Source organism: Schistocerca cancellata, chromosome 4 (genome assembly GCF_023864275.1).
Source record: "Schistocerca cancellata isolate TAMUIC-IGC-003103 chromosome 4, iqSchCanc2.1, whole genome shotgun sequence".
NCBI lineage: Eukaryota > Metazoa > Arthropoda > Insecta > Orthoptera > Acrididae > Schistocerca > Schistocerca cancellata.
Window position 1 is genome coordinate 43614762 of NC_064629.1, and position 22634 is coordinate 43637395.

Below are 22634 nucleotides of genomic sequence, written 5' to 3' on the forward strand. Positions count from 1 at the left end.
CCGCACACCGTTAGGCCGTCTTTCGCTCACGCCCCAACGTCGTGCAGTGGTGTCGCGACAGGCTTGAATGGAGGGACGAATGGAGACGTGTCGTCTTCAGCGATGAGAGTCGCTTCTGCCTTGGTGCCAATGATGGTCGTATGCGTGTTTGGCGCCGTGCAGGTGAGCGCCACAATCAGGACTGCATACGACCGAGGCACACAGGGCCAACACCCGGCATCATGGTGTGGGGAGCGATCTCCTACAATGGCTGTACACCACTGGTGATCGTCGAGGGGACACTGAATAGTGCACGGTACATCCAAACCGTCATCGAACCCATCGTTCTACCATTCCTAGACCGGCAAGGGAACTTGCTGTTCCAACAGGACAATGCACGTCCGCATGTATCCCGTGCCACCCAACGTGCTCTAGAAGGTGTAAGTCAACTACCCTGGCCAGCAAGATCTCCGGATCTGTCCCCCATTGAGCATGTTTGGGACTGGATGAAGCGTCGTCTCACGCGGTCTGCACCTCCAGCACGAACGCTGGTCCAACTGAGGCGCCAGGTGGAAATGGCATGGCAAGCCGTTCCACAGGACTACATCCAGCATCTCTACGATCGTCTCCATGGGAGAATAGCAGCCTGCATTGCTGCGAAAGGTGGATATACACTGTACTAGTGCCGACATTGTGCATGCTCTGTTGCCTGTGTCTATGTGCCTGTGGTTCTGTCAGTGTGATCATGTGATGTATCTGACCCCAGGAATGTGTCAATAAAGTTTCCCCTTCCTGGGACAATGAATTCACGGTGTTCTTATTTCAATTTCCAGGAGTGTACGTTAAGTAAAGGACAGTGTAGGTCTTTCTTTTTTCTGGTATTGTAATCATGAATGTCGATGTTAATTTTAAACTGGTCCATGTTGTTGAGTAAAAATTTCATTATTGAGTAAATGTACTGTGAAGCAGTTGTAAGAATTCATAACCTTTTAAACAGATGTCTACAAGATGTGCGACTATGAACCTCACACATTATTCTAACAACTTTCTTTTGAGCAGTGAATGCCTCTTGCCTAAGTGTTGAGTTGCCCCAGAATATTATTCTGTATGACATCAGAGAGTGGAAGTATGCAAAGTATGTTAGCTTACTAATTTCTACATCCTCAAAATTGGAAATCATTCTGATTGCAAAAGTTTCTGAACCTAGTCGCTTTAGGAGATCCAAAATATGAGTTTTCCAATTAAGATTCTCACCTATATGTACACCCAAAAACTTAGTATGCTCTACCCTGGCTACTGACTTCTTTTGATGTGTTATGATTATTGAAGGAATTATACTTTTTGCAGCAGAAAATTGGATGTACTGTGTTTTTTCAAAGTTCAGAGCAAGCCCATTCACAGAAAACCAATTAATAACTTTTCCAAAGATCTTATTTGTATCATTTTCTATCGATTTTCTTTTACTGGATTAATAATTATGCTTATATAATCAGCAAACAGTGTCAGTTCAGCATCTTGTTTCACATAAGAAGGGAGGTCATTCACATATATCAAGAACAGGAGGGGACCCATGATCGAACCTTGTGGAACACCTAATGTAATTTCAAACCAGTTAGATGAAGTGGCAAACTCCTTTGAATCACTTGAAGCATATAAAGAGACCTTTTGCTTCCTGTTCTGTAGATATGACTTAAACCACTCATATGCTGTTCCATTTATACCATAGAAATTATAATTTCTCTAACATAATGTCATGGTTCTCACAATCAAATGCTTTGGATAAGTCACAGGATATTCCTACTGGTGACATTTTACTATTTAAAGACTCTGTTATGTGGACAGTGAAATTGTATATTGCTGTCTCAGCAGAACAGCATTTCTGAAATCCGAACTGTGATTTACTAAGTATCCCATTGCTGTTGAGATGGCTAACCACTCTTGAGTACATTAATTTCTCAAAGATTTTTGAAAATGCTGTAAGCGAGGATACTGGCTGGTAATTATTGACATCTGGGTTTCCCCCTTTTTGTAGAGAGGCCTGACAATGGCATATTTTAACCTGTCTGGAAAAATACCCTGAGTCAGTGATGCATTACATATGTGACTCAAAACATCAGCTGTAATTGCTCCACATTGTTTTAATAACTTGTTAGAGATGTCATCTACTCCAACAGAACATTTATTTTTTAAAGATTTAATAATGTTCCTTATTTCACAAGAGGTTGTTAGATGAAACTTAATCTGACTAAAATTTTTCAAAACTGACTCTTCCATGTACTGCCTGGCTTCTTCTTTTGAACTATTCTCACCAATTTTTTCTCCTACACTTAAGAAGTGATCATTAAATACATTGGCTACCTGTGCACTGTTGGTTAAGATGGTCTCATTCTCTTTAACAGTAATACTACCTACCCCAGTGGTTATTTTTTTTGTCTCCCTTCTAGCAACATTCCATATTGATTTGATTTTATTGTTGGAGTTATTAATTTCTTCTCTAAAATACATATTTCTTGATTTCCTTACAACTTTTCTTAGTATGTTACAATAATTTTTATAGTGGAAAACCAATTCTGGATCTTTACTAGTTCTTGCTGTCTCGTACAGTTTTCTTTTTCTTTCTGAAGACACTTTAATACTTGTAGTATTCCGAGGTTTCTTTGAAAAGTTTGTGGTATTACATTTAGTAATTTTATTTGGAAAACAGTGTTCAAAAAGTGTTGCTGTTATTGTGGATTATTCTTGTGGCTAGTTCTTTTGGACTGTGTACAATGCCTATGACACTTGTGTTGAACTCGAACTGTAAAATATATCAGTTGACTTACAGGACATTAGCATTTACATTGTGAGAGCAACATAAGTGATGATGATATTGGTCAGACCAGGCATTACCCTGTGTGAAGGCAGACCCAGAGAAGCATCAGCTACCATTGGGCTTGTCCATAGAGGTCATTTTTCAACCATTCTTTAAACAGCAGTCGGAAGGACAGAAGTGCCAGGAGGCCTTCAAAGATGCATATGAGAAATGTTGTAAATAATACATCTCTTTTTCCAGCTAACTGCCTAGTACTCAGTATCAATACTAGGAATAACAACAATATACATAAAGATTTAAAATCACTTACTCTTGTCCAGAAATGAGTCCAGTATTCAGCAATGCATATTTTCAACAAGTTACCAGCAACTATTAAGAGTTTAGTTTCAGATAAGGCACAATTTAAACATGATTTAAAAGAATTTTTGGTGGCCAACTCCTATTCCATCCATTAATTTCTCAACAAGTGCAGTAGACTATTTTAATGAAAATTTATTATACTTTAATTTTTATTATACTTTAATTTTTGACAATACTTGGTTGTAACAGCCAAGTAACTACCTACTGTGTGAATGATGAATGTATGGAAAGCAGATGTAAGTCTTAAGTCTGTAAATAGTGGAAGTTTAATTTTAAATTTTGTACATAATTCGACTGTTCTTAACTGAGGATCATTGAAATGAATAATTTACTTTAATTTTTGACAATACTTGGTTGTAATAGCCAAATAACTAGCTACTGTGTGAATGATGGATTTAATGAAAGCAGATGTAAGTATTAAACCTGTAAATATTAGAAGTTTAATTTTAATTAATGTACATAATTTTACTGTTTATTGACTGAGGATCATTAAAATTAGTGAAACTCAAGTTTTTCTAATTACATTTTCGTAATGTGTTTATCTGACATGTTCCACACCCAGGAGGATCCCCTCTTTTGTGGGTCAATGGAATGAATAATTAATCTAATCTAATCTAATATAAATGACTCCATCTGGACTTCAGTTTGTTTAAGATAAAAGACCCTGAAACTGTTGAATCATGCTTTTCTCTTTTTGTATTGGATTCCACCCCAGACATATCAGCTCCTTTGCAAGCTTGACCACCTCACTGAACTGGTCCAGCTCAGTTTTGATGAAATGTGTGCTTTGTTAAGTGCCCATTTTCATTGGCATTATCACATTATATAGTCACGAGTGCCATTTTATCAATGTCAAAAACAGCCCAACCAGTCAAAGCACACGTGGACGTGAACTACAGTGTCTCAGCAGAAAGTTCATTACTCCCACTAGTAAGGAATCTTATATGCAAATTATGACTTGGGATACCATTATTTGTGTGGCTTCAGACAAGCTAGTATGTCGAAAAGCTTTAGAGTTCGATGACCTCGTTTTGGAGGAAGTCTTGTAATTAGCTCAATCATTCAAAGTCTTCCAGTTAGTCAACCAGCATTTAGTATCTTGGGTAGATGTGGTGGCCATCAGTTCTGACCTGGGTAATGTGTGCAGCTTAGCCAATGAGGAGGAAGTAGCTGATGTCGAAAGTAAACATCACTGTACACTGGCTTTGCCTCATGAACCAGGGACAAAATCTTGTTGCTCAACAGGCCTACATTCCCATCATGACCAGATTGTTTTCTCAAGCATTCCCAGGATGACTGCCCAGACAGTTGGGCACAATGTGTAACTTTTTGACACAGACAGACATCTCACTTCCGACTGTCGAGCACCCTTGTTCTGGAACTCTGCTTGGCAGGATCAACTGGATTTTAGTGTACACACCTCGAACTTTCAAAATGCAATGAAGGTATCGTGCTTAAAATGTACAACAGAGACATTCGACAACAGGTACACTCTGGAGCATCATATTCCTTGTTGAACTTTCATACATACCTCCTGCTTGGTGTGACATCTCTCAACCCCACTGCTAGCCACCTAATAACTTATAACAAGCCAAAGATTCTGATCAAAGGTCAATTTACGTTGAAGCAGCTTACAACAATGTCATATGACACCTCACCTTCCTCATGCTACACAGCACAAACACATCAAACCTTTTTAGCTTAGACAACTTTTCCACTCTTGTGTTTGCCATCAATGATTCAGTGAACCTTATCTCTGACCAAATTCTTTTTAAGGAACTAGAAAACGTCTGTAATGAAAGCCCAGACATCTTTTCTGGAGGCCTCAGTAAGTAAAGTAAACTTCACAATGCAAGTCACATTAAAAAAATCAGCAAGCCCTCATTTCATTATTGGATTATCTGTGCCACTCCAACTTCCTCTGCAAAATCATTTATTATAGTAAATTGTTTCCTGATGCTGTGTAGATTGGTTAACCACTTAACAATCTTAGGAAGACAAGGGTCTCATTTTATTGGCCAGCAGTTTGTGAATGGTCATTCCAGATCCTCATCAGTCCTTACACCCTGTGCTTTGCCTCGCCAAATTCCAACTGGTGAAGAAGTTGGTTGTGGTGACTGATGTGTCTGGATAGCACTTGGGCACCATATTAGTGCACTGTAATGCTCACAGCTGCAAACAGCCAATTGCTTAAACTTCAAAAATGCTCCACACCGCCCACAAGAAGTATTCCCAGATCAAAAAGGATGCACTCACGATCATTTTTGCACTGAAAAACTTCCATGTTTTTTTCTACAGACCCAAGTTCCACTTAATCACTGCTATTGCTCTTCAGCAAGGCTGCTAAGCTGCCTGATTGAATGGACCACCATCCTCAGTGATGGGCTGTTTTTCTCAGCAAATATAATTATGAAATACATTTCTAGAACACTAACCACCACACAAATGCTGACGCCCAGTCACGCCTCCCGATAGACCCCAATCCGGCATTCAATCGAGATGAGGTCCTCTGTTTCCTCTTAGAGGATAGGCCCGACAAGCTAAGGACCACTTTCCCTTCACCAAATCTGAAATCACGGGCACCGTGGGCAAGGATACAATATTACAGGAAGTGCATCACTACATCCTGCAGTGATGGCTGGACTGGTCAGAACTCTTAGCCCCAACAGCAGTCCTTCTACCTCCATCATAGGTTGATTGCTGTGTACAGTGTCTTTTTTTTTTACAAACAGACCAAAAATCCACAAGTGGTCCTTCCCTCCTTCTGGAACTCCTTCAGCCAGGTATCCAACATCCCCTGCACTGTGGGCACTGGTGCGTGTCTTGTACCAAGATGCTAGACAGGCACTGTACCTACTGTCTGGGAATTGACATGCATATTGAGCAACTCATCTGGAATAGTCATAAATGTGAATCACAGCAGGCAGCACCTCCATCTCGATTTTGCCGGCCCTTTTCCAGACACCACCTGACTGACTGTCATTGACACTTTCTCTCAGTTTCCATACATTGTTAGCTGCCATTCCATCTTTGTGGAGGCTAGCATTAAGGTGCTCACCAGAATAATTGCCATAGAAGACCTTCCCCACATGATTGTGTCACATAATGGGCCCCAATTCTGAGCACAGCTTTTTGCCACTTTCTGCTGGCATAATGGAATTCAACACCTTTGCACCTCCAGGCCAACATGGAATCTCAGAGACTTGTCCACACTTTCAAAACACAGCTCAAGAAATATGTCAGTGAATCACTTACAAACAATGCCTTAACTCTCTTTCAGAGTTATACAGGGGTAAACTTATTGGGGAGAAGAGTCTGTCAGAGCTACTCCACAGCATGGTCTACACCTCTGGACCTCCTGCTGCTGATGCCAGTTGCAGTGCCTGCTGTGCCAACTCCACACTTGACATAAGGCACCCAATTGTGGGTGTGAGGCTTTGGGCATTAGGACAAATGGATCCTGGTAGTTATACGGCAACAAAGGAGCTGCCACGTGTTCATATTGGATGTGGGTGACAGGATGGTGACCCATCATAAAGAGCAAATCTACCTGTTATGGGGTGACCGACCACCTCTATCCCCAATCACTGGGACTGGAGTATCATTGACTTGTGTAGAATTATCTTCAGATAAATTGGTTCAATACCTCCTTACATATGAAGAAAATCTGCTCAACTTATACAGAAACCAATGGATTGTATCTTGTCAGCACATGTAAAAGAAGTTCAGTCAAAGCTGCAAAGTTTTCAACATCAATATTCTTCCTCAAATTTAATTTGAATATGCCTTTAACAAATCCATGAAGGATGTCCCAAACACTCATCAACTTCTTCCTCTGTTCTTTCTCCATACTGTCTTCTTACAAACTCGTAATCATATTGGGCAAATACTTTTAGCTGTACACTTCAAAAACATCCAGTTCTAGGTCTTTGTTGTCAACTAAATGTCGTGCCTGCTTAATGGCTGCTATGTCCATCGAGTCTAGGACATATATGAAGTGTCTGATTTTATCAAAGTTTTCACACAAGAAAACTCTGCATCTAATCCAAATACTCCACCTTGTACAAACTTGATGACTGGGACACTTTTTTGAGAATCTTCAGAGCAGCAAAGAAATCATTTATCCTACTATAATCTTCCCTCATAATTTCATAAACACGATGTAAACCACGTGCAAAACATTGAGTTGACAAAAGTCATGGGATAACAATATTCACATGTACAGATGGAGGTAGTATTGTGTACACAAGATATAAAAGGCCAGGGCATTGGTGAAGCTGTCATTTGTACTTAGTTAGATAATTAATGTGAAAAGGTTCCTGCCACAATTATGGCCACACAATGGGAACTAACAGACTTTGAACGGGGATGGTAATTGGAGCTATACACGTGGCACATTCCATTTTGGAAACAATTAGGGAATTCAACATTCCGAGATCCACAGTGTCAAAAGTGTCCTGAGAATATCAAATTTCAGGAATTACCTCCCACCACAGACAACACAGTGCCTCATAGCTTTATTTAATTACCGAAAGCAGCGGCACTTGCATAATGTTGTCAATGCTAAGAGACAAGCAACAGTGCATGAAATAACCACAGAAATCAATGTGGGATGTATGACAAGCATGTCCACTAGAACAGTTTGGCAAAATATGACATTAATGGGCTATGGCAGCACATGACTGCTGTGAGTGCCTTTGCCAACAGCATGACATCACCTGCAGCACCTCTCCTGTGCTCGTGAGCATATCGGTCAGTTAGACGAGTCCTGATTACAGTTGGCAAGAGCTGATGGTAGGGTTCAAGTGTTATGAAGACTCCATGAAGCCATGGATCCGAGCTGTTAAAAAGGCACTGTACAAGTGCATAATGGTGTGGGTTGTGTTTATATGGAAATGAGTGTCTCCTCTCTGGAACGGTGGTTTGATCATTTAATACTAAAAGACTATGACCGAGGTGTGGATAGGGCCAAGGGGTTGACGTATCAGATGTGATTTAACACATAAATAATTTATTTATAACATACAACATGTAACACCCAACTATGTAAATCCTGCTTCAATGCTTACAATTGCCCAAAATGGGAGGGACACCACTTTCGAATTGGAAAGGCTTTAATTTAAGAACTAAAACTCCTATTATAATTTTTAAAAATAATAATAACACAACACATAAGTAAGCGCAAAGTGAATGCACTCTCAAATCTTTAATTATTAATCACAAAGCGTGGGTTTACCACATTTAAATTCTCATTGCAATATAAAACATAAATACATGAATTCACAACACAGCATGGCTTTAAAATTTCTACCTGGACAACCTATGGTCCTAAAACTTTCGTATTATATTCCAGCCAATCACATTAATAACTTATAAGCATGGTTCGTAAAATACAAATGTTTGCACTATAATCAATTTTAATAATCCACAACCACTCAAAAACAACATCAGAAGTTTGATACGGAGCATGTAAGCCTGTTTATACAATCTTTTGGACCAAAATAGGCATGAGGGCCACCATAACAGAAGTGCGCTAGTTGCTTTTAGGATAGGTGCTCCCATTAGCTTAATCACTGAGCATATATTTACTTAAGTGACAGGTAAGATAGTTAATGCAAATAGAAGGTATTTCTAAAGCTTTTTTTTCTTCCTCCCTTTTAACAACGGGGTTTTAGTAAGGTAGAAATTAAACTTTGAGAAGACGCAATAGCAATCTAGTGGGCACGTCTTCACGAGGATGCCATGCCACTACACACGTACGAAACTAGCCGTGTATCCGCTGTTCAGGCCAAACATTAACAACACAGTTCCATATTCCTGACACCCAAACAGTCGGGATCAAAACAAAACCAAAAATCCCAAGAGTGCAAGATCCAGCATAGCTTCAGAACAGATCTTACTTCATGCTGTTGCCTTCACAAATACAGGTATCGAAACGAAAACAAGAATGTGTAACAACATTCCCTAATCAGCACAATGTTCTTCCTTAGGTCCCAGTAGTGCTAGACAATGCTGAGATGCCAATGTTAACAAACCTCTAAGGCAACACCGTCCAACTGACAAGCCGAAACCAATGTGACCCCTTATCGCTCTGTGACAGGACTCAAACCCCCAAGAACCCCAAGAAGTGCAAACGTACACAAATAACTACCAAAATACACCACTACACTGGTTAGCAATGATGCATGGAGGAATCTGCATTGTCAGAATTGCAGCAGTGAACAGAACAGAGGATTGCCACATCGGTGGCCACAAGGCGGGAAAGACGACTGGATGAACTCAATCCTAAAGGACAATCAACTTGAAACATTCACACTTAACTTCTTTTCTCCTTTCCCTCGGTGCACTTCGTCATTTGTCCGGGACTGCTGTGCACAATTCTGAGCCGTCCCCAGTCGTCCCGGCAGACACCGACCCAGCCGAACTGCTCCCGGATTCGAACCCACGCCGAACAGTGGCTCCACCGCCCTATGATGGTTACTGTTTGTTTGCCTTCGTCGACGCTGGCGATGATTAGACTGCCATCCGCCTCCCATGGACAACCAGTGAAGAGTGGACAGAGGGGCCCAACCAGTCCGGCGTTCCTCCACGGGTAGAAGTGCAGGTTCAATAACAACACCCGTCCGCGGAAGGCAGGATGTTGACGTCACCAGAGCAAACATGAAGGCCATTGCGCGACAACCTCCTCCAGTGTGACCACTCTCACCTATAAATAGTACAGGCCAAAGAGTCTGCTGCAGCAAACACGTGAGTCGGTCGTGTTACCAACCTATGGTTTCTAAGTACACCAAAGACAGAACTCGCAATCGATAGTGGGTACACTACGGGCGGGAGTTCAAATGAAAGAGCTTCATAAAAGACCAACGCTGAACAACCACGGAAAAACGAAATACAAGCGAAGCAATAAAAGGCAGCAGTGAGATGCTAGAGCCCGATCACGCCCAAACACAGTCGGTTACCAAATATATTGGCTCCACACGACGCTCAGGAAACGAGCCGTGGAAAGATGGAAGTACACACGGCTCACTCTCATCCAACTGAACGAATCATAGACCGGAAATGGCAATGTTTGTCTACTTGGAGATCATTTGCAACATACATGGAATTTGTGTTCCCAAACAACAACGGAATTTTCATGGAGAACAGTGCACCATGTTACTGGTCCACAATTGTCTGCGATTGGTTTGAAGTGCATTCTGGATAGTTTTAAAAATGATTCAGGGACCAGGTCACCTGACATGAATTCCACTGAATACTTATGAGACATAATCAAGATGTAAGATTATGCACAAAATCCTGTACCAGTAACACTGTCACAATTATGGACAACTAAAGAGGCAGCATGGCTCAGTATTTCTGCAGGGGCTTCCACCAATTTGTTGAGTCCAAGATATGTTGAGCTGTTGCCCTATGCTGGACAAAAGGAGGTCCTACACAATATTAGGAGGTATTCCATGACTTTTGTTACCTCAGTGTATGTGTCAAATGGTTGTGTTGTGCTACATGCCATTCTATTGTTCGAGTGCCAAAAGCATGCTGTGCTTGATCAGTCATTGCAAACCTAATTGTTTTGTACTGTATACCCCCTGGTCACAGATTCATACAAGAACTGCTGAATGATCACATTATTGTGCAGGCATTTGCCTTCTTGAGATGGTACATTTTGAAAACCATAGGTTGTCCCCATTCTCAATATAATGGAAAAACCAACACATTCAAACTATATCTTTGCAGCTCATTGGCAATTTTATCCAAAATTATTCCCCCTTCACATTTGCCAACCACCTGTTTTATTTTCTCTTAAATGTTCTCATAAATTGGCTGAGTGTAACTTTTCCTCAGAGTGCTCTCATCTGGTATTGACCATTGTGTGTACTTCTCAAGAAACAACTTGAAAGCAGGATTGGAGGAAAGGAGGACCTGAATATTTTGATAAAAATGCATATCTTATAGATACCATCAATGACATCACTGTATTATTCAAATCAGTTTCTTTCAGAAATTGATAAGATTTAGTGGACTTACTTCCAGACTGATTTGTTACAATTTTCTTTCTTTCCTGGTATATTTCTCATTCAGTAAAGGAAATTTACTTGACCTCTGTGTCTACCTTAAGGAATGTGGTACTGCTGTTGCTGTTTCCTGTGGCAATTATTAGTGAGTCAGCTGCTCCTACTGTTGTTGGTGCTGTGGTTTCCATTGCTATTGTTACTGTTGCAATCACTGTTGTTGTTGTTGTTGTTGTTGTTGTTGTTGCTGGTGCTGACACAGTTCTCTATCCTGCTATTACTCCTGTTGATGGGCTAGCCCCTCTCAAGGTTGTTAATGATGCTGTTACTGCTGTTGTTGGCGCTGCCTCTTGCAGTAGCCACCAGAAAGATCGTGGGAGGCGCACATTGGCACGGCGTGTCACGGATGGTAGTTGCCGCAAGTAGAGTCCCGTCCACCAGAGGGCACACGAGAATTTGGACGCGACCTCTGCCAGCATAACAACAACAACAACAACAAAAACAACAACAACTCCAGCAGCACGGGCCGGGCCCAGTCAGTTAACATCGGGCATGCCTAGAACACAGTCCCGGTCTACGCTAAGTGAAGTGCGACGTAAACGTGAACAGTGTTCCTACACCACTGCTTTTAGGAGTGTTGTGGCTGTGTTAGTGCTGTGACCATTTCTGTTGATGCTGCTGTTATTGGTGTTGTTATTACCACAAATGCCTGGCATGTCCATGCTCTTAAATTGATATGTTTTTGCCTGCACAGTAGATTCATTAGCTGTGTGGTTACCTTCAGAAGAGTGCTGGTAGTTTACTGAAGTAGCTGGAACTGACTAGTCATTCTGCTTTTTGTGTATTTTCAACATTTTACAGGTTTTCTCCCTCATCAGTGACTTGCCTCTTCTATTCAGATGCATGTCATATTTTGAATAGTTGCATCTTCAAGCAAAGATATACCAAGATATCTGGTCTTCACAAACACTTTACAAAATTTTTGGAACTTTGTGCTTCCTTGACTTCAGCATTTACACTTCAAGTGGATGTGAGGTCATGCCTATGCATTATTCCAGTAGCAATTATTCTTTGCTTCATGTAAATTTCAAAGTACATTTTTATGCCCATAGTTTCTCATGGTTACATTTCTTTAGATTTTAATGCTTATGGAGAATGTCTGCAAGTCCACATCCATGATTATTTGAATAAATATTTACTTCAGTGATGTTTCCTGAAATTTTTGTATTTTTGTTTGCAGACATATACTTCAGTTGGTCACAATTTTTTGATTGCTGGTTGCTGTAACTAACATATCTACATTTGAATGAAGCACCCAAAACTTGTTTTGCAGTAATACCTGGTATAGAGTTTCATATCTTGGCAGAAAACTCTAAGGACTTACAGAGTCTGGAGTCTGTTGAGGCATTCACTCTCTTTTCTACAAAATTGACTTTGTCTGAAATTATCACTGGTATCAACTGTTTTAAACTAGTTTTCAGTGTCATGCTTTCTTGCAGATACCACTATATTGTTAATTATACTATATTTTCTGTTTAACTTCACTGTTTTCATCAATTTTAAGCATTGGTTTGAAGACCACAGTGCTTTGCAAGGCCTGGTCATATTGGAGATGGTATGCCTTTGAATTGACTTAACTTGCTAGTCACAGGACGACGTACAGTTTAACAGGGTCTCGTAACCATAGTGAGACTTTGTATTTTTCATGTATACAAATTATTGCCAGAGGTCAAAAGAGGTGATATGTGACAGAACAAAATCTTGGGACTGACTGAGGATTAAACCCCCAGGTCTTTGGATAAGTTGTGTGACATTTACACATCCAGCCACTTAGTCGTTCTGTGTCCATAACATTCTAAAAGAGTTGTAACAATTTTATAGTCTCTTTTTAAGAGCATGGGGTTCATTGCCATGTCAATGCTTATTAAATAAAGTGCATTACTGAAGGACTTGGTAACAGTTTGAAAGAGAATGATTGACAGGTAGAACACATCAGATTACTCTGCTCAAGAGATTCATCTATAGGTACAGAAGTAATTGGATGTGTCTTAGGGGAGTGTGATACAAGCACTGCTGACCCTGCTGCATATTAAAAAATTGGCAGGAAACATCAGTCATAATCTTTAAACTTTCACAGATGAAGCAGCTGCACTATCTGCACAAATTTGCAAATATATCACTTATATCTCAGTAAGGTTTCTCCAACTGGGAAAAGGCCAGTTTTCTCAAAATATAGAAAAAACTAAAGTTGGACACAATCTTAAATGTAAAAATCTTGTAATATTGGACAGGGTCAATTAATCAAAATGGTATCAGTTTTTTTCATATTTATATGAGGGTAATAATGGGTGGTGAAATTAAATTGAACTATCGTATTGTTTCATTCATGGGTGATGGAAGAGAAACGATTCAGCTTGCTGATAAGACATTAGGAAACTGTAATTCATTTACAAAAGATATTTCTTATGATATGATTATACAACCTATGTCAAATACCACCCATGTTTGTTGAAACCATGTCACATGAACAGAAATAAGAGTACTGTACAAAAAGGAGTTTACTACTCCAGCATTAAGCTGTTCAATGCTCTACCACTACATATCAAATGTGTTCATACAGAACTGCCAAAATTTAAACAAGTTCTCAAAGATTACCTGACAGAGAAATCTTATTATACTGTGGATGAATATCTGAAAGAAAATGTATACCATCACTAAACTTATTGTGTCTAGAAGTAGTTCAATTGATTTTATTGTGCATTTGGGCATTAGCACACTTTTTGTAACAACAGATTGGCTGTACATGTATTTACTCTTGTAGGCCAAATATCTGATTTAACTTTGTGCTCTTATCCTTAACCTTTATTTGAAACTCCTTTTTCTGTTAAATGGTTGTTATGTTATCTAGCTGACATTGTATCTGTTACTGTATTTATAGTATGTCTTACTTAAACTATGTACAATTTGCCATTGAATTTCCCTTGTATTTATTGTAAGTTTAAATTGAAACCTGTACAATTTGACACGTTCCATGTCCTTGTGATTGACTCACTAACTTGATCTACGGAACAAGGAATAAATAAATAAATAAATATCACAGATTTTAATGATTTACTGTAGACAGCCCAAAAGGTGTAAGAAATTTTTATTGCCAGCTATTTAGAAACTAATTATTTCATGAGCAACTATTAAAAACATGTCAGAAATTTAGATTCATGGTGATTCTAGGAATATGAGGGTTGGAACTTTAATAGTGGCAACTATTTATTTACAGCTCGTACAAAATAGATACATATTTCAAAGTTTTAGTGATCTTCAGAGTAGTCACTAGCATTGTGTATAACCCATTGCCAGTGATGTGGAAGACATAATATACTCTTAGCAGTGCCAGTTGTGTTGACAGTTGGAGCGGCGCAGTCTATTGCCCAATGAATTTGTAGCATATAATTGGAAGGAGAAACAGCCTTGTCGTATTTTTTTGTTTTATTATCCACAAAATCGATTTTCGCTCACTTAGTGACCATCCTCAGTGCTGTAAGATACAATTAAAATTGTTAGGCACTCGTATTAACAATCTTAGAGCAATCACAGTTTATGTGATCGCTCTAAGCTTGTTAATACGAGTGCCTAACAGTTTTAATTGTATCTTACAGCACTGAGGATGGTCACTAAGTGACCGAAAATCGATTTTGCAGATAATAAAACAAAAAAATACGACCAAGGCTGTTTCTTCTTCCAATTACATCCATTATCTGGTCGTGGTGCACAGAACACTCCATGGAGTCGCCAATCAATAGAATTTGTAGTGCAGAAAGTGTCATCACTTCTGTCTCTATTCTGTTCATTTTTGGAACAGAACCTATGACCAGGTTAGAGACCTTGTACGTTCTGTGTAGACTGCTGGGGGTAAGTGGTAGTTTGTGAATCACATTTAAAATACTATATATATAGAAGTGTATGTTAACTGCTAGTCTGTGCCTCACCAATGTTATCATACAAATTTCAAAATACTCCCTATGTAACTAAGTTCAAGAAATAATTACTGTTTTTTGTTTTTCAGAACTATTTAAGGTGGCTACTTTCCATGTCAGTGCCAGATCTTCAACTTCTATTGAAGTTAGATTCCATATAGACTGTGCTAAAAATTTACAAGAGAATGTATTTTATAGTATCTTCTACTGCCCAGTGGCTGTTTCAACTGATTCTATGTGTGGAGGTAATAGTACAAGATACTTGCTGATTTGAAAATTAAGAACATGCTACATAACTATGCTTTTAAGAAGAAAATTACAATCTTATATTATATTGTATAATACTTTATTGGACTTATTTTTATCTTTTTCTGTCATAAATACAAAGAGAAATAGATTAAGTCAAGTTATACATGATATGGTATGATGGCTACATCTACATCTACATTTATACTCTGCAAGCCACCCAACGGTGTGTGGCGGAGGGCAAGTTTCCTGATAGCATTATGAATACATTTTTACAATAGTGAATATTAATAAAACAAATACAATCAGACAATTTTACAGGTAGTTTACAGTGAATTATCTTAACAATTTTAGTAGTAACATTGACGAAATACATGGAAGTTAGCTCTTTACAGCATACATAAATGAGTGAAAAATTGTACTTTTGATACAAATAAAATAAAAAATATTTAAAGGTACTTAAAATATCAGAATCAAAGCAACTGAAAGTCTACCAACAAACAGCATCTTATGATGTTTAAGTTCACTGGAGTATTTTATGCAAAAACCAATTGATATATTCTTAACATAAAAATTTCTTACACAGTAAAAAATTCATTATTATATTAATAAATTAACTATAAGTGAGATATTCAGTTGAGTTATGTGGGAAGCAAAATATTTTATCTTTGAAAGGCCTTGCATAAAATAAAACTCAGTGCAGCAACAATCATTTAAATTTATTGCCAAATGGTTGCAATGACCTCACTTTTCATACTATGATACAGACATATGTAAATGCTGTTTGAGTGCTGTATGTGTATCAAATCATGAAACCACACAAATGAGTACAACACTTGGTTAACATTACAGAGTGACATTTTCATTGAAGCTTCCTGGTTGGATAAAACTGCATTTTAGATTGGGTATTAAAATCAGAAGTTCACATTTCACAGGCAATGCTTTTACTGACTGAGCTATCAAAGCTTGACTCATAACCCACACTCACAGCTCCAAAACATCATGCAGTCCATTGCACAGTGAAAGATTCATTCTTGAACAATCCTGTAGGCTGTTACTTAGCCATTTATTCACAAAATCATTTCTTTATGGAATGCTAGTCAAACACAGTATGCAAGAGAGCTTTTGTGAAGTTTAGAAAGCAGCAGGAAAGCATTGGTATAAATGGAGCTATGAGGGATTGACATGGAAGTGTACAGATCTCTCGGTAGTACATTTGGCACATAGTCCTTAGGAGGCCACCAGTATCAACAGATATCTGCACTCTGTGTCCCACAGTCACCCATAACAGAAGAATTTGGCATCATTTATGCTGACCAAGAGGACTCACCAAATCTGCAATGTAAACAATGTCAAATGAGAAATGCATATACTGTAGACCACATTGGGAACAAAAGGAGGCAATCAGTAAAATCATCTCTACAAAGAACTTTTACAGTTGGAGAAGGCTTGCTAGCTAACTAGGCAGCCACTTATCTGCAAAAGGAAGGTACAGAAGCCTGAAGAGATAGTATGTAGATTCATTAACTGCAATGATGGTTACAAGCTTCCTTTGTCTTGGCTAATGGCAGTAGCTAATGTATAGATGGACTGCTCCTACAAAGCTGCTCCATCATGCCCAGCCTAAACCACTTCTACAGAAGGCACACAGCACACTTACCCCCCACTGAACATAAGACAAGCAGCACCACATCATAAATGCAGTTCCCTTGTAATTTACCAAGGTGGGATGGTAAAATTTAATCTTCAATTACAATCAACGTAACATATCAGCTACTTTCCTCTCCACTCTTGACATCCAATTATATGATGAATTTTATATATGCACCTTGTTAGAAACTGTAGGGAAAAAGGGAAGACTGTATACTAGAGTCAAAGTTTCATTGTCTGTGCAATTTCATATGCCTTGCCAATTGCAATAGTGACCAGAACATTGCTAAATAATTTTGCTACATTATGTGGTTTAGAAGCCAGAGGAATTTTATGGAAATTAAAGGCCATGGACTTAAAAAGTGATAGAATGTTAGATTTGTTTACATATCTTCTTTTATCAATGTCAGATGGAACATCTGCTATAATTCTACATTTAGACACTTAGTATTCATTAAAAAGTGAAACACAGTGGTAATATATTGGTTATGTCATGAGATCTTTTTTATGCATTTATTTAAAGAAGTAGCTGTATCTATAGGACACACCACACACATTTGCTTTATTAAGAAAAATGTATCAATTTTACTCTGGCACAGAAAGAAACAGATTATGCATACATAAAGTATTTGTTCATTGTCCCAGTGAACTAAAGTATCTGCAGGTGACAAAAAAGTCTGATGCATGTTTAATTATTTTTGTTTCATTGAAATTTCTTATTTTGAGAAGACAGAAGGAGTAATATGTTTTACTTGCTAAAAGTGTTAAAAGCCAAGCCTGCATAAATATTTTTTATTTGAAACAACCACTTTTGTCAAAATTTGCTGTCATCTTCAAGTCTTACAGAAACATTTATGAAATGTATTCGTTTTAAGTTGGACCATACAAATAATTCTTACATCACAAAAATACAGTACACCATAGCACATCTGTTTACATAAGCTGCATGTACCATATATATTGAAAATCCAACTTAATGTGGATTTCCAATGTTTACAATACATCCTTAAGGCAGATTTTCAATGTTTAGAATATGTACAGCTTATGTAAACTGATGTGCTACTGTGTATTGTGTTTTGGTGATGTAACAAGCATCTGTGAATGGTATCTATATGGACATGGTCATTTGCACAAGGTGCTTCATGTGCTGTTGTCTGCCTCTGTAGCTGAGTGCTCAACACATCAGACTGCCATGCACGGGGCCCGGTTCAATTGCCAGCTGGGTCGGAGGTAGTCTCTGCTTGGTGATTGGGCGTTGTGTTGTCCTCATCATCATTCCATCCTCATCAACATGCAAGTCACTGCTGTTGTGTCAACTAAAAAGACCTGCAACAGGCAACTAAACTACCCCACATGAGATATCCTGGCCAATAATGTCATACCATCATTTCATTTCATGTGCTGTTTTTCTTTATCCACGTGACAATATGGAAAGAGGTCCAAATTAAAATGCACATGTTTTATAACAAAAAGATTTTTAAGACCTGAAGATGACAGCAAAGTCTATTTAAACCAGTTGTTTTAAACAAAGAAATATTTATACGATCTTGGCTTTAGAAGGTTATTTTTTTTTTTTTTTTCACATCTCTGACTACAGAATAGAGGATCTTAAAACATTATGACTACCTGTTTAATAGTAGACAGTGGCTTGGTGCACCTTAGAACAGGAATATTTCTAGGGTTCAGCTCTGGGACGGATCCCAGCTTGTTTATAACAATAATAGTATTGATAATTTGTTTATATCAATGCTTAGTACAATGATTTGATACAACTTCCAAGAAATTAAAAGGTATTTTTGAGACTCTTAGTTTAAATGTTACTTTATTCCCAAAAATGAGCAGAGAAATTTAGAAACTAACGTATGTAAAAATAGGAACACTTAAGAGTAACATTTTCTTTGGGGAGGTGATGACCCCCATGCCCATGTCCCCCTCCATCCCTTAGATCTGCACCTGCCTTTGGATAACATCCCAGATGTCTTCCAATAGGTTCAGATCAGTTAAGTTTGATGGTGAAGACATCATCATGAATTCACTGTCATGCTCTTCAAAACCATTATAGCCTGATTCTGGCCATGTGACAGTGACAATTATTTCGCTGGAAGCTACCATTACGATCAGGTAAGTCGTCGAGCACAAAAGGAAGAAGTTGCTCTGCAGTGATTTCATGAAGTTGAGGTTATTGTAGTGAGACTGAATATCATAAGATCCAAACCAACCAAAAATAAATGCAAAATATATGTAGTTCAATAGCAGATAACAATTTGCTTCATGCCTACCTAAGAGACAGTCTTTGTGAAAGTGTGGACAACATGTGACTTAAATTCAGAGAAATGATATTTACTGTCATTAGGAGATTTATACCAAGTAAGTTACTATGAGATTGAACAGATCCCCCATGGTACGCACAACAGGTCAGGACACTGTAGCACTAACAATGGAAAAACATGACAGATTAAAACAAAAAGAAAGTTCAGAATTGGTGATGTTTTAAGGAAGCTAAAAATTTAGTTCGGGTTTCATTGTAAGGCAATTTTAATAGTTCCTACAATGAAACTGTCTCAAAATTTGAGCGAAAATCCAGAGAAATTCAGATCATACATAAAGTATACCAGCACAAGACATTGTGTGATAGCAGTGGTGATGTTACCAATGACAGTGCCATTAAAGCAGAGATATGGAACACAAATTTCCAATGTGTCACCAAAGAAGATGCATAAATATTTCAGTATTCAAATCAAGGAGGAGGAGGAGGAGGAGATTAGTGTTTAACGTCCCGTCGACAACGAGGTCATTAGAGACGGAGCGCAAGCTCGGGTGAGGGAAGGATGGGGAAGGAAATCGGCCGTGCCCTTTCAAAGGAACCATCCCGGCATTTGCCTGAAGCGATTTAGGGAAATCACGGAAAACCTAAATCAGGATGGCCGGAGACGGGATTGAACCGTTGTCCTCCCGAATGCGAGTCCAGTGTGCTAACCACTGCGCCACCTCGCTCGGTAGTATTCAAATCAAGACCAACATGAGTAACTTACAAGTAGATACCCTTGGCATAGTAAAGAAACAAGGCACTAAATAAAGGTAACTCTTCTCATCCAGACTACACACTAGTTAGGTTCATTTAAGAACATGCTGATAAAATAGCTCCATTTTTAGTAACTGTATGCAACTGCTCACTTGACAGAAGAACTGTACCTAAAGACAGGAAAGTTCCACAGGTTGTACCAGTATGTAAGAAAGGAAGTAGAAGTAATGTGATGATTTATAGACAAGAATCACTGAAATCCATTTGCAGTAGAATTTTGTAATATGTACTGTGTTTAAACAATATAAAGTTCCTTGAAGAATTGATTTATTGATCACAGATTAAGAAAATATCACTTTTGTGAAATACACATGAAGTAATTAGTGCTATAGACAAGGGATCTCGAGTTGATGGAAATTTCAAGATTTTCAACAGGCCTTTGACACTGTTCCCCACTAGCAGCTTTTAATCAAATTCTATGCCTATGTGGTATTGTCTCAGTTGTGTGTAATGGAATCAGAATTGTAGCAACGGACAGGAAATCATCTAGAAAAACACGAGAGATACTTTAAATGATTTATGAGACAATCTGAGAAGCCTTCTTAGATTTTTTACAGATGATGTCTTTTACTGTCTAGTACCAGCATGAGACTATCAGAAAGAATTGCAAATGATTGAGACAAGATATCTGCATAGTGTGAAAAGTGAAAATTGATCCTATACAATAAAAAGCTTGAGGACCTCCAAATAAGTACTAAAAAATCTGTTAAATTTTGGTTCCACAATAAATCACAATAATTTGAAGGCTGTTCATCCAACTAAATACCAAGGGAATACAATTACAAACAACTTAAATTGAAACAATCATATAGAAAATAGAGAAAGAGCCCCATTTTTATTCCTTTTTATTATTCTTCACATTAACATGGTGAAATTCAAATGGAAACATCTTAGATACATTTACAGAGAAAAACTTGGTAAAATCAAGTCAAGTGATCCAAGGAAAAGACCAATGTAAAGTAGTTTCACTTGGCCTTTGTTTTATCAGAATTTCTTAAAAACTGCAGTGTCTTAATTTAAGAGCTATGCACATTTCCTTGTCAGTGGAAACAGAACCAGTGAGCTTAATGACATTATCTGTAGAATTTTCATCTATCAGTCTGCGTCACAAGATGAGGTGATCATTCTGAGAGGTCAGTCATTTGCTCCAGTTAATGAACCATCATCACTGCCAACTACCACATAATTAAGAAAGAAGAAATAAAAAGCTAGTGAGGAAAATAATGAATTTTTGCAACTCAAAATGAAAAAAAAACCTTTGATAAATACACAGCAAGATATTACTGAAGATGATGATTCTAGTTACTTCCTGATGTGTGTCAGATCTTGAATGTTCTGCACCAGATACTGAAATGTATTATGACCCATTCTGTAATACAAATAAATATTTCTAGATAATTTTTTACTTCTTTATGTAAAGTAAATGCTCTCCTAAATGTCTGTCACTACACATTGAATAAATCTGTAACTTCCTTTTTCTTCTGTTCTTAAATACTTGACAACTCACTGCAATATCAATGAAGTAATGAAGTCATTATTCTATAAAATAGCACAGACTGGGTGGCAGTGAAAACTGAGTGGCTGCACCTATGTTACCTATGGTCCTGTATGTCAGCTGTTGAAGAGTGGGGGATTCCCTCGCCAGTGCAGCTCTGTCTGCCAAGGGGAAAGGGGAAAAACAGAATGACCTGCACATCTGCACTGACTGGCACTGCCCTGAAGTGTTTGAGGGTACACTGAACCTGCCCCATTAATCCTTTGGTTAACCCTCTCTAATTACCTTGATATCAACAGCACATTAAATCTCAATCTTCCTTCTCTTTTTGTGTTACAATAGAAACATCAGAACTCCTTAGGGATGGAAATGAGATGTAATTATTTACAACTTGTGGTACTATGCTCCAACAGTAATATGAAAGTGAGAATTTCAAAACAGAACATCTTGTGCATTAGTCAACTTAGATGTAGGAACTTCTATAAATGTAATTCTATTTCTTGGCTTCTGCAACTTTCATCTCCAACTATGAAGTAATTAAGGTGAATGTTGCAAGCTTTTAATATAGTCCATCTACAGTAAAGTATAAGGTTAATTTATTCTTCCCTTCTAGTTCCAAATACAAAATGTAAATTCTACTAATTGCAGGATGTTGACAACAAATAATTTTGTATATCAGTGTGAGCAGACAGTACGTGAAATCTGCAGTTGTGATATGTATTATGTAAATTGAGGATGTAGGGGGCAGAAAGCAAAGGAAAGGCAATGAACTACTGAGATCACCAACATCAGGACTGTATGCAGAATCTGTGGTCGTGAGTGAAAATGTTTGCCGAACCAGGAGTCAAACCTGGGATATCTCACTTACTAGGCAGCTGGATTAATCACTGTGTCATCTGGAAATAATGTTTATCACTAATGTGCACACTATCCTGGCATGTTCCCCAGCTGACTGACACTCTCCACTAGTGCCATCTATCCTCAGTCCCCACTCATGTCCTCCATGCTTGTTTATTTATATTCCCTCTGA

At 38.3% G+C, this 22634-nt stretch overlaps 1 protein-coding gene across 1 annotated transcript in view; it reads left to right on the forward strand.

Annotated features, from left to right (window-relative positions):
- Positions 1–22634, forward strand: part of LOC126184776 (cytokine receptor-like) — a 430688-nt gene that overhangs the window by 299530 nt on the left and 108524 nt on the right. Inside the window, exon 11 of the mRNA XM_049927330.1 lies at positions 15221–15376. Within this exon, the coding sequence (XP_049783287.1) occupies positions 15221–15376 (156 nt within the window). The remainder of the gene's footprint in view (positions 1–15220; positions 15377–22634) is intronic.